General features: G+C 39.9%; 1 protein-coding gene and 1 long non-coding RNA gene across 2 annotated transcripts; one reads left to right on the top strand and one right to left on the bottom strand.

Moving 5' to 3' along the window:
• Positions 1 to 908: 908 nt before the first annotated feature.
• Positions 909 to 2,195, bottom strand: LOC124303887 (putative nuclease HARBI1). Its single transcript, XM_046761700.1, has 3 exons — positions 1,716 to 2,195; positions 1,136 to 1,403; positions 909 to 1,052 (listed from the first exon to the last, which is right to left on the bottom strand). The coding sequence occupies exons 1-3, from the start codon at positions 1,916 to 1,918 to the stop codon at positions 909 to 911; spliced, it is 615 nt and encodes a 204-aa protein (XP_046617656.1). The 5' UTR covers positions 1,919 to 2,195.
• An 8,552-nt stretch (positions 2,196 to 10,747) lies between these two features.
• Positions 10,748 to 11,343, top strand: LOC124305333 (uncharacterized). The gene is made up of 3 exons (XR_006908367.1): positions 10,748 to 10,875; positions 10,985 to 11,149; positions 11,306 to 11,343. It is a non-coding gene; the product is annotated as an uncharacterized LOC124305333 (long non-coding RNA).
• Positions 11,344 to 14,019: the final 2,676 nt, after the last annotated feature.

Genomic DNA, 14,019 nt, shown 5'->3' on the forward strand with positions numbered 1-14,019 from the left:
TTTTAAATTCTATTGAAAAAAAAAAATTTTAAAGCATTAAATTATACGTACAAACTAGATTATATCCTTTGTACTATTATTTAGTATTTTTTTTTATTAAAAACCAAAAAGTACATTTAATGTTATAATAATTCCTTAATAATAAGTTTTAATATTTTTAAATTCAATTGAAAAAAAAGTTTTAAACCATCAAATTCTACGTACAAACTAGATTATAACCTTTTCACGATTATATAGTATTTTTTTTTATTAAAAACCAAAAAATACATTTTATGTTATTATAATTGATAAAGTTTCATATTTACAAAATTCAATTTTGTGCAATTTTTATGTTCAATTTTTGTTATTGACTTAAGATTATTATGGTATTAACAAATTTTTTGGAAAATTTGAAATTTTCATATTCCGTGAAAATATTTTTTTTTCTTTGAAAAAATTTTCAACTGCCAAAGAAACTTTCATTACATTCTCATGATTTTAAGTGCTAAGGAATTATCATCCCGAACGGAAACATAGTTTACAATTAATCATCATAATTATTACAAAGAATTCATTATAATATCTCTTTTCCAAATTCCTGCATTACGTCTTACTTCGCGTGAATTATTACCATTATTTTCGTCATTAGGTTTGGGTATAGTGATAATAGTTATTTCATCTTCTCGTAAAATACAGATATTATGAATAACGCAACATGCAACAATATACTCTGCCATTAAATCGACTCTTGCCATTGGTAGACAATTTAATAAGCTCCTCATTCGTCCTTTCAATAATCCGATGCATCTTTCAACAGTAACTCGAGCAGCTGATTGACGATAATTATATTTTTTCTGCTTCTCACTTAAATGTCCATTATCTCGATAAGGAGTAAGTAAGTGCTGATGTATTTCATAAGCAGAATCACCTTAAATATGACTGTCTTCAGGAAATGCATTGTCATCGTTTAAGTACTCTGCAACTTCTGACAAACGCAAAACTCTTTGATCATGAACAGATCCTGGATTTCCAGCATAACAATGGGTTATCAGAGCCTTGTGGTCACATACCAGCTACAAAACAAACTTAACTCCTTGTAAATCTATTAAATTATATACCAAAATTAATATACTTAAATGTAATAGTAATTAAATACCTGTAGTTGAACAGAATGGAATCCTTTCCGATTGATATAATCTACTGGATTTTGTTTTGGAGCATTTATACGAATGTGAGTCCCATCAATGGCTCCTATTGTTTTAGGAAAACCACTTGCTCTCTCAAATCCACGCATTACTTCAATAGCACCATCTCCCGTAGGCCATTGTATAAATCTTGAGGCTCTTCTGAATAAAGCATGACAAACTCGACGTACAGCCCTTACGGCAGTAGCTCGTCCTACGTTAAATCTGTCGCAGACGGATCTACCATAAAATTAAAAGGCCAAATTTTAGTAACATACTTCTGAACTGTGCTACATCAGACTAAGTAGTTTATTTCTAAAATGATGTAACCTGTAAGAATCTGTTGTAGCCATTTTTCAAATAGCAATCATTGATTGATGATAGGAGGAAATTGTAAGGCATCCAGGAACGTGTCGAACTAAATCTTCTCGTATTAAGTCATGTAAATAATTAAATGTATTTCTTGAAAGTCTAAAAATAACAACATAAACCTACATAAGATAAATTTTCTTAATTTACTATGTTATAGGTATGCGATAGGAAATCATTTACCTGAAATGACTTTTGAATTCATCATCTGAATAACGATAAACTACGTTATCGTAATCAATAATACGTGGTCGAAATTTTCTTTTTTCACAATCATATTTTTGTGAAATTGTAGACCATTCTTCATCTGAACTGGATGAACTACTACTTTCTGGAGCATTATTACGACGCATTACTAAATATCCAACTGTTGCCGTCAAAGACATTTTAATAATATTTGAACGTAAGTTAATTAAATACAACCCTGATTAGCAGTGTAATCAATAATTATTTGAGTTTATTTTTAAGGCTTACAGATTAAAGCTTAACCTCTTCAATATTTTGTTTTCTTTTCACTAGCTCGCCATTTGTATTATTTACCTCCACGCTCAAAACGAACCATAATCTATTCCACTTGGGTTTATGACAGTAACGCTCGCAGGCAAGTGGAACGGGAAAAACTGTGGTCGTGAGCGTGATCGTTGTGAACGCTTAGTGGAACGCACCCTAAGGTGACGTGCCCGAACCAGTGTGCGGGAAACCCGTGATGAAGCCGCACAAACGGGGAACTGCGGAAATCCCTCCGTCACCCGAATCGTTAGATTTTTGTAATCCGATCCAAGCGCACGCTAGAATTCCGCTATTGTTTCTCAACTTCGAAATTTTATCGCAACCAGTCGCAGCACTATTTGATTGTGGTTCTTCTCACACCTTTCTTGGCCCAGAGGCTATATCGCTAGTTACCGCCTTAAAGCTTCCAATTTTACCGTCCCGCTTAGGTCCGGTCAAGATGGCCGCCGGACAGGAGGCACAGATTACCAGTGAAGTGGACTTACTGGTCATGCTACGAGGGGTGTACCATAATATTCCCGCTCGTCTAGTGCCCAGTCTTAGCTTCTCTTGTATCATTGGGTTAGACTTCATTCGGATATTTGGAATCGTAGTGGATTTTGCCGCATTGACCTGGCGTTTCCAGGATGACCCTAAGCGTATTTACACATTCAATAATGATCCACGCGTAGCTCCCAATCCCTTTTGCAACGGTTTAGTCACCTTATCGGAACAGCAAAATCTCAAATTAGCAGCCTTTATGAAGTCCGAAATACCGCCCATGCCTGAACACATTGGAGTAACTAATCTCACTTCCCATCGAATTGACGTAGAGAACGCTCCCGCGATCCGCCAGAGATCTTACCGCGTATCGCCTAAGATACAGGAGGCCATAGACGAAGAGGTAGGCAAAATGCTAGCAGCCGGCATCATCGAACCATCTCATAGCGCATGGGCTAGCCCCATAGTAATGGTAAAGAAGCCAAATGGTTCTTATCGCTTCTGCATAGATTTCCGCAAAGTCAATCAGGTATCTAAGAAAGACGCGTACCCTCTGCCTAGAATGGACAGTATCTTAGACAAGCTTCGTTCAGCTCGCTATATCTCGACCATCGACCTTAGCCAGGCGTATTATCAAATTCGGCTTACCGAAGACAGCCGTGAAATTACCGCATTCATAGTCCCCGGAAAAGGATTATTTCATTTCACTAGGATGCCTTTTGGTCTAACCGGAGCGCCGGCTACGTTCCAAAGGCTATTAGATAGATTAATAGGGCCGGATATGGATCCACATGCGTTTGCGTACCTGGATGATATAATAATAGCTACTAAAAATTTTGACGAACACCTTCACTGGCTCAAACATGTCTTACACGTCATTCATTCCGCGGGATTAACAGTCAACCCTGACAAGAGTAAGTTTTGTCGCTCGGAGGTCAAGTACCTCGGCTTTCTCGTAAATAAACACGGCTTACAAATAGACCCGGATAAAGTTTGACCTGTAGTTAATTATCCAGTACCGACTAACGTCAAGTTAGTCCGACGCTTTCTAGGAATGGCATCTTGGTATCGTCGCTTTATTCCCAAGTTTGCTTCAATTACCGAACCGTTAACTAGGCTCTTAAAGAAATCTCAGGACTGGATTTGGGATCAGGAACAAAATACCGCATTCGATGAAATTCGAACCCATTTAACTACCGCACCAACCTTAGCCTACCCGAATTTTGAAGTACCTTTTGTTTTACACACGGATGCTAGTAATGTCGGAGTCGGGGCAGTATTAACCCAGACCCAAAATGGCGCGGAGCGTGTTATCGCGTATGCCAGTCGAACCCTATCGGACGCTGAAAGAAAATATTCGGTGACCGAACTGGAATGTCTCGCCGTGTTATGGGCCATACATAAATATCGCGCTTACATTGAGGGCTACCATTTCACCGTCATTACCGATCATAGTAGTCTGAGGTGGCTCCATAATCTCAAAAACCCCACGGGGAGATTGGCCCGTTGGGCTCTCGAATTACTTAGTTATGATTTCGAAATCATCCACCGTAAAGGTGCGCTAAACGTAGTTCCTGACGCACTATCCCGCATCCCCAAAGTAGCCGCCGTTATAATACCATCGGATGACCCCTGGTACGATCGTCGTAAAGCCGAAGTAATATCGCAACCTCAGAAATTTCCGCGTTGGAAAATGGATGGGGACAAGCTGTACTTTTATCGCGAAGATCCAATGATCGGTACCCTAGTTCAAGATCTAGATGCTTGGAAACTAGTCCTACCCGCAAATCTTTATTCTCGCGCCTTACAAGAAGCACGTAATGACCCCCAGCCGGTCACCTAGGTGTCGACAACTCTTATTGCAGATAAGCTCTCGCATACTATTGGCCTAACATGTATCACGACGTGGTCCGACACCTTAAGCGTTGTGACGCCTGTCAACGAAGCAAGGTTGACCAACGGGCCCCAGCAGGTTTAATGTGACGTAGGGTCATCGAACAACCATGGACAGTAGTCGCCGCCGACATAATGGGTCAATTCCCTCCCAGTCGTTCGGGCTACGCCTATCTCCTTGTCTTTCAGGACCTGTTTACGAAATGGATCGAGATTTGCCTTTTTGCGCAAGGCTACCGGTCGTAATATTAGTGACGCCTTCAGCGATTTAATCTTATCACGCTGGGGAGCCCCCCAAGTACTACTGACTGATAATGGTACCGAATTCGTAAACAAATCAATAAAAGAACTTGCCGATACCTACCGCATAACCCACGCGACGACGCCACCGTATCACCCTCAAGCAAATTCCGTAGAACGAGTCAACCGCGTGCTAAAAACCATAATTATCGCTTTCCTCGAACAAGAACACTGTGATTGGGACCTACACCTCCCCGACTTTCGTTTCGCTTACAATACCGCACATCATACTTCCGCCCAAACGAGTCCAGCGTTCTTAAATCTCGGTCGGACACCAGCTCCAATAAACTCCCTTCGGCGAATAGCCAACGGCGACGTACAAGTGGAAAGACAGAGTCCCGAGCTCTGGAAGGAGCGTATGGAACGCCTCCAACTGTTGCGGGAATGGGTCGCCGAAAACCTGGCTGACGCGTTTGAACGACAAGCCAGTTACTACAATCGCCGTCACCGGACCCAACCGTACTCCGTGGGAGAGCTAGTATTAAAACGCCAATATACTCTTTCTTTGGCTGCTCAAAATTACAGCGCCAAACTGGCTAAGAAATTCCATGGACCATATCGCATTACCAGAACCATCTCCCCTGTAGTCGTTGAACTCAGTGACGTAGTTAGTAACAAGGTGATTGGGAAAACTCATATTGGGCATTTAAAGTCATATCGTAACAATTAGACTTGACTTTCGCAGATACCGCAAACTTTACGCAAAGAAAAAAAAAAAAAAATTTTTACCGCAACAACCCCGATACCGCAACTGTGCCAAGCATAAGTGACTCAAGCGAGACGGAGGGGGAATTCGACCAGGAGCCTCAGTTCCCCGAGGCGAACGCTGGGGAACCCAGGGGCTGGGCCAGGCTGGCTCGCCACCAGCCGCTGCTGCAGCAGCTACGTCGCCAACACCCCATCTTTTGGCTGGACCTAACAATAGCCGCCTTGGAGGTCCAGGAAGACCGGGCGGAACGGTACAGGGCCCTGCGGCAATCAGCCATCGTCCACCCGCACCCGGACGACAGCACTCGGAGTACGCAGGCCGGGAATGGTCTCGGGCGGGGCGAGGTCGCGACACAAGCGGAGGGTCCGGCCACCCGGTGCGAGACGCGCTCGTCAGGCACGCAGACTCGCGAGACCAGGAGGGTCACCATCGCAGACCAACCGCCAACCGTGATGGGGGTGAAACGGGCCTCCACCCCACCCGAGCGCCGCAGCTCCCGGGAGAGGACCGCACCCCGGGCGGCGAACAGCACCCCCCGGCCAGCACAAACCGCCATCTCGCCGGTGAGGCCGAGGTATCCGCGACCGGTGGTCGGCAGCGGATCCCCGTACGGGTCATGCTGAATCTGCCAGCAATACGGCCACCGGGTATCGGCTTGCGAAGACAGGGTGCCCGAAGACCGTGCCTGCTATAAGTGCGGGGTATACGGGTACTTACACCCGGAGTGCCCGGAGTGTCACCCGCCACCCAAGACGCTCGGCGAACAACGAGGCACATCTCCACCGCCACCGGGGAAGCCAGACATCTACTGGACCCGGCGCGGCAGCGGTACCGCCCACCGCGACTTTCGACTGTTTTGATACCGCTAATGATAACCTAATATCGCAAAAACCTATCGCTAAGGTTACAGATTTTTCTTTATCGCAAACATTTTTTAATATCGCAAAAACCTCTCGCTAAGGTTACATTTTTTTTTACCGCAAACATTTTTTTTATTATCGCTAATATTCCTTTTTTTCTCTCTTTCAATTCATATCGCAGCCTCTCGCCAATGTTACCGCTTTTTCTTGATACCGCAGACATTTTTCTTATTATCGCAATTTTTTTATTATCGCATATTTTTAATACCGCAAAATTGTTCTTTTCCTTTTTTTCTTATGCCACTAGGCTAGCAAAGAAATTTTTTTTTCTTTTGTAAATAAATAATCTTATTATCGATACACAATTATTTTCTCGGTACTATAGTAACAGTGACCCACCTTATCACATGTACCCAATCACTCACTGTGTGCCCACGAGCCACTCCTGGATTCTGTCGTATTCACCGACACAGAATCAATTAACCCCCACTCTCGCAAATCGGTTACAAAATAACGCCCAACAATTAAAACCCCACTCGACCTTAACATCATGACTTCTTCAAAATTGAAGAAATTAAAAACTAAAGAAACCCGCTCTCGGTAAGATAAACGCCTAACTTCTACCGCGTCATCTTCGCGATGTCTAGTCACTTAACGCAGTAACAACTTGAGGTCAAAACTCCTTTTCGTCGCAATTATCTTAAAAATAACGGTTACAAATTTTTTTTTGTCGCTTTATCCAGAATAACACCTTACATGAGGCCAATATTTCAATATCGCTCTAAATCGCATAAATTGTCTGAACTCCTCTGCAACAACACCCTTCAACCAAACAAACGAATCCACTACCTTTCTATCTTCTGGCAAAAATTTAGCTCATCACTTCCCTTCCGTCACTCACAACCGATCAGGTCAATAGTAGAACCTTCAAAATCATACTGTCGCCAAGATTCAGTAAGTCGCACTCCAAAGTTTCGCAAACAAGTCAGGTATCGCATGGAACTTCAATCACATCCTATCTATCGTAACTATCTCTAACATCTCTAACGGTCATCTAGTCACCTGCAAAAGTAAGTAGTCAACACAATGGTTTCCGAATGGCAAAGGACCTCCTCGGTCCTCCGTAAGGAGGGGGGAGTTGTGACGTGGTATTTCGTACCCCGTCGCTTTGTTTAATTATCGCATTTCCCTAGGTACAAATATCGCTAAAAATAACGAAAGCACGTCTGAGGCCAATACTCCAAAAATGAACGACTGATTATCTTTAAGTTGAATTCTCTTTACTAAGTTAATTTTATGCTATTTTCTAATTCTGTAACACTCTGCGAGAACCATCTACGAGACCTTCGCGTCAAGATACCAGGACACTGCCTGACAGGGGTCACGTACCAGCTCAACATCGACCACCACCGACTACAGACGAACGAATACCGCTGAAACCACTCCCGATGGATGCTTATCTAGTTGTCGAACAGGGTCGTGCGTGATGCACAAGCAGTACCTCCAACTATTTAAGACTTATCGGCCAGGAGCCGAACCACGAACGAATGCTTCTACCGCTCGGATGCATCGTCAGGCGGCGTACAAGGCTGTGCGTCAAAAACACAAAAAAAAGCCTCCCGTCGACGATACTCATCAGCCTGGAGCTGAACCGACCATGACACCTACTAAGTCGTTGTCTATTAAATAGAGGACGGTTTTCTCTTCACGAACCGTCCTATCGAAGGACTGCGGCGTGAAATAGGCTATGATATGCTGACCACGTGGATCTGGTGGATATGGTGTGGGGATCCGGGTTGAGGGCCATCACCACCAGATCGTTCCGGCATGAGGGCTTCAATGAGCGAGGGCCAGGATGCAGCGCCGACGAAATAGCTACAACGGGGAGTACCAGTAAAGCAAGGAGTGAAGTACAGTCGGGCGCAAGTCCAGGAGACCGGTGACGTAATATTGCCGCACACCTCAATATCGCAACACATGAGTAGTACGACCTCCCCTCTCACCAACGATACCGCACAGCTGAGGGAAAACATCTCTGACCACCTTCCGACGTCCCGATACCTCGATACCTGTCGTCGAGGGAGAAGAAAAACAAGCGGCGAGGGATTATCGCCGCCTACCCGTAGACCAGACCTACGCGACCTGCTGGTCCAATTAGAATACCGCAAATTTGAGGAAGAATCACGTGACAGCAGCTCGACGAAAATCAGGATCATCGCTCATCTCGTCACTCTACGTTCAGTTCTTGAATAATAACGACGTGCTATCGCAATATTTAGTGCCATTACCGCTACCTGCAGATCTAGTTCTCGCTATCGTACCGCATTCTCTAGTACCTGTTATATCTTCTTTTACGTAAGTGAGGTTCCTTTTCTATTTTGTGAAGCCACGAAAATACTTGCAATATATATCGTATCTTTATCTCTCTCTTTCTCTTTATCTTGCAGTTGGTCTGCTTGAGTCATCTGGGCTCGTACCTTATTTTCTATTATCTCTTATCTTGTCCCTTTCTCCTTCTTATTGCAAGTAACTTCGCGACTGGTGGACTATTACTTACGCATTGTGAATGACTATCGCTTTATTTTATTATCTTTCTCTTCTAGAATATCTAAATGTCTAATATCGCTGTATAGCAGCGTGTTCTCTTAAATGATCAATTCTCATCTTCATTATTGAGCATTACTATTTCGCTATACTTTCTCTGATTAATTCGTATCTGTTTCTGTACCTTATTACCTTTGATTGATTTATCTCAGTGAGTGTACCGCGTGAGCGATCTTACATCGCCGCGCGGTCCCGTTCGTCGTTTACTTGACATTGGAGTATTGCGCCGTATCGCCTAATGTCTTTTTCATTATTTTCTTCGCTAATACCGCTGATCGTAGTTGTCCGTAGTCTCTTCGGTTTGTCGTATGTTGCATATTAATTCTCTTGAATATTATTTGCCTTATCTTAAATTATCTTTTATCGTACTGAATATTATCTCTCTTTCTATCGCACTTACCGCAAACTAGAGACTACGTATTATCTGTTATTCTCTAGATCTTATAATAATTCTCTACTTGGCCTGTTTCCTTGCATTTACCTTGTAATTAATAATTCCCTGCCTCTGTTATATCGCTGATAATTCTGGTAATGTGATAACTATTACAATTTCTGTATTTCGCATGTTTCTTATAATCGCTTTTCATATTTTATGATTCATTTGATCAATGCTTAATTTAAGTACCGTATATCTTTTCCTGTTCTGCCTGTTTATCATAAAACCGTGCTAATCATTACCTCGAATCATAGTATCGCGAGCCTACGCATATTTCCCGCTTATTCTGAAAACGCTCTATTATTTGTTAAATCTCTCGCTCAACTTTTCTCTGGCTGTGAATATTGTTAATGACCGCATCTATCTTAATTGTATCTCAATCTCTTCAGCTATTTGCTTGTTATTAAATTTATCGCTTCTTAATCAATATATTCGATACTATTTCTGCTTCACCTGTTTCTTATTTTATCTATTGCATTCGACCCCGCCCCTCTACCATTACCTTGTCTATACTGAGCAAGCTGTGCAAAACCGTCGTAGAACCTGACCTTACCTTTACCCATTACCTTCACCTTTACCTTTATCTTTTTCTCTAATCATCTATTCTCTTTGACGCATGTGCGTCTGGCGCCCAACAATCATATCTTTCCCTTATCGTATCTCTCTATGTCTGATTATTCAGGTTAGTGACTGCGCCGTAGGGTAACCAATTAACTCATTTCTATCGTTTTACCCTCAACACCAAAAATTGGTTACAGTGTATAAGATGGTAATTTTAGCAACGCCCAAATTACCATATACAATTCCGAACCACCGTTGATCCGTGTGGATTAGTCTGAACGCGAGGCTCACCGAGAGCGCACCTGTACACAAATCTTCCTTCAAATATAATAAACACATATATTACAGCAAAATTATCATGTTTGCCACATGTTTTGGTTGTCGTTGCCATGTATATGCCGGGATAAAACCAAGAACTGGCTACATTGCGACCACATAGCTAGGTTGGTTTGGCCATGTAGCCGCCATATAGTTGCCACCTGAGATTGTTACCCGGGTTGGTTTGTCGGGTCTCTTGCTCGATGTTGGGTGTTCGGATTGTTCTGTTGTTGACGATTAGTGTTATTTTGGAAAACTCTTGAATCTTGGTGGATTTTCGGATTCTGGGGATATTGGGACCGATTTGAGCGGCACTTATCGTTTAAGTGGCCTTTGCGGCCACACTGCGTGCAAGTTGTGTTGTTGCGCTGCCTCGTTCTGCACTCTTCTATTCGCTGGGTGCGTAAGGCATAGTGGGGGACACAGAACTGATGTCAGCGCTCGCTGCGGACAATATAGAACTATGGGTGGCTCTTTTTTACTTAAGGCTATTAAAATAACACGTGTGTCAACTAAATTAAGTAAAGTAAATAAAATGGGTCATCAAAGTTGTTGTGTAGTCGATTGCAAAAATACAAGTCGAAATAGCAATTGTAAATTTTATAAGTTTCCGGTTGCCAATTGGAAATTAAATCAGCGAAAAAAATGGATCGCTGCTGTTAAAAGGCAAAAGTAAGTATTACTATAACCTATAACCATATATTATAGAATAATATCATGTACATGTGTATATCATATAAGAAATCTGAGTATGTAATAGTTTAATTTTTTTTTTGTAAAGTATTGATGGATCGTTATGGTCTCCAAAACCTATGGATGTTATATGCAGTGAACACTTCATTAGCGGTGAAAAATCAGATATTGAATCAAGTCCCAACTTCGCTCCAACTATTTTTCCATCAGCTTATAGACGACGTAAAGTCAACGAATCTGCCGTTTTGAATAGGTACGTAAAAGAATTTAGTTTCGATTAATATATTTAGATTAATCGAAATAATCGACTAAAAAATTAAGTCACATTAATCGGTATAGTTAAAAATTTAGCAATACCTATTATAGTTAATTTAATTTTTATTTCTGTTATCGTAATTAATTCATCTAGACACAAACGCTTCATGGAGAGAAGAATAATGAAAAAGTCACTATCGTCAACGGCTGAGATACATCCGGTGATGAATTTTGTAGAACCGCCTGAAATAGCTGAAGGTGATCAAAATAATACATTCATGAATCAAACGGTGGAGCAGGCATGTGAAGCGAATATATATTTTACCTCCAATGTTTCATCAAAAACATTCATTTGTAATCGGTATATCACTAATAACAAATGTGATGCTGAGACACAAACAGAGATTCTGGAAGCGTCGACGTCAAAAATAATTACAAATAATAAAAAATATGTTAACAAGGAGTGCGGTACACCACATAGAACGTTTGCTGATCATGAAACTCAAGTAACCAATATGTTTGAAGGATTTTCATCAGTTAAAAAAAACGAGCAACTCATAGATCTTGCTGGTGTAACATTTAATAATTTTAATTTTTTATTAGACAGAACAAAACCTCCTAAAAAATCGACGATTGGTTACAAAGATAGACTGTTCATATTTTTAATGAAATTAAAAACAGGACTCACTTTTTCGGCTCTTGACGTATTATTTAACGTGCATAGAACAACGATTTCAAGAATTTTTTTCGACATTTTGGAGCAATTAGCTAGTACGACAGCTAATTTAGTATTTTGGCCGGATATTGATGTTGTTCAAGCAACGATGCCTGAGTGTTTTCATCATGATTACAGTGATACTCGAGTAATCATCGATTGTACTGAATTTAATATTGAAATTCCTGCTAATGTTGATCATCGGGTTTATTGTTATTCGCATTATAAAAAAAATTTTACTGCGAAGGTTCTCATAGGTATCACTCCAGGAGGATTTATTTCCTTGAAATCAAAAGTAGCTGGTGGTCGTAAATCTGACTCTCAAATGACAATTGAATCAGGTTTATTAGATCTTCTAGAAGATGGTGACGTCGTTTTGGCTGACAAAGGTTTTCCGGAAATTAAAACATTTATCGATGCAAGTGGAAAAAAATTAAAAATGGTTATGCCACCTTTTTTAGAGAAAAAATCTGAATTTACAACACAACAAACTCAAGAAACGTACAGCATAGCAAAAGTACGAATTCATATTGAACGCATAATGCAACGATTAAGACTTTATCAAGTATTAAATAAATTTCCTGAAAATCTATTTCATTGTGTAGATGACATCATACATGTATGCTGTGTTTTGGTAAATTTACAACCACCAATAATTTCCAAAAAAAAAAATGAAGAATATAATTAATGGTTCAATATAATTGATATTTTTTAATGAACTGGTTAATTTATTAAATTTTTTGGATCATGTACTAACATTACAACTGAATTATATATTAAATACATATTCTTAGGCATAAAATATACATTAATAAATCATATTTCAACTTCTAGCAACACGTAATAAAGCTTTTTTTATGTAATATTAAAATAATGTAATATAATGATATAATAAACTTTTAATAATATAAAATAAAACATCTTATTTATTTTAATATAATTATTCTGATGGATTAATTTTTTTTTTCTGTAAAAATTCGCACTGGTGAGGTTTCCTCACTGTTATTGTTATTGTCAACGTAAATTTCATTTTCAGCACAACTATCAGTATTTGATGTATCAATGTTTTCATCATTCTCTGTACTTGGTTCTTTAGTCATTGCCGCACAAAGAGCTGGTAAATAATCTCGAAAATAAAATATTTCACTTTGTGAAATAACTTTCTTTAAAAAATCTTCATCACGAAGCACTTCAACTAAACAACAACCACCTGGTATTGGTGAATATATAAAAAGATCACAAATATTCATCCCACTCACATACAATTGTATTTGAATTTGAGTGTAGTAACTATCAGACTTCTTCAGTTCCCAGGCACCATCAATGAGTTCTAAATATTTAACATTACACAAATTATCAGTTATATTTATCACAGGATTATCCTTACATAAAATGGGACATTTAAATTCGACTAGTTTTGAGATACATCCATCTAGTACAACTACTCCATCAAGGCTCGCGCAAAGCCAAGGTTGAAATTTGCAAACTGTGACACCAACACGTTTCACAGTACAGTTATTAACTTTTTCATAATTTTCTCTTGCAAGTGATTCATTATTTAAACCATACTTAGTAGAAGCGCAATCAATTTTTTTTGGATGTAATATTTCATACACCAGACTTTCAATAGTTTTAGTTTTTCTTACTTTAATACTGTGCACGTTTTTACTAGCAGACAATCTTAGTTGTCTAGCAGCATACCATTCAGTGCAAGTAGATTGTCCCAAAGTTTCACAGCATAGTTTTATAATATCTTCTTCGGACATTTCAATTTTTTCGACGTAAAAATCTTTTAACTTCTTATCTAACTTAAAATTTGTTTTATATTGCGTATTTTCATCACAAGAAATTAGAAAATTAATTGCACATTGTTCACAGTCTTCCTTTTCTAAATTAATTTCGACTTGTTGCAGTAATGAATTCATGACTCTTTTGACCGTATGTATATTTGTATTTTTAGCTTTTGCTACCATCACCTGTTGTAAAGGAGATTCTTCTAACAATTGAGAAATATCTATTTCTGGAGCCTCATAACATTTTTCTCTTTTTGCGGGAAACATTTCTCCAAATTGTTTACCTTTAGCATATTTATCTTTTGCAAACTGTCGGGCACTAGGTTTTCCCCATACTTGTTCATTACTTGTTTTTGTTGC

The sequence above is a fragment of the Neodiprion virginianus genome, chromosome 1 (assembly GCF_021901495.1).
Source record: "Neodiprion virginianus isolate iyNeoVirg1 chromosome 1, iyNeoVirg1.1, whole genome shotgun sequence".
NCBI classification, from domain to species: Eukaryota; Metazoa; Arthropoda; class Insecta; order Hymenoptera; family Diprionidae; genus Neodiprion; species Neodiprion virginianus.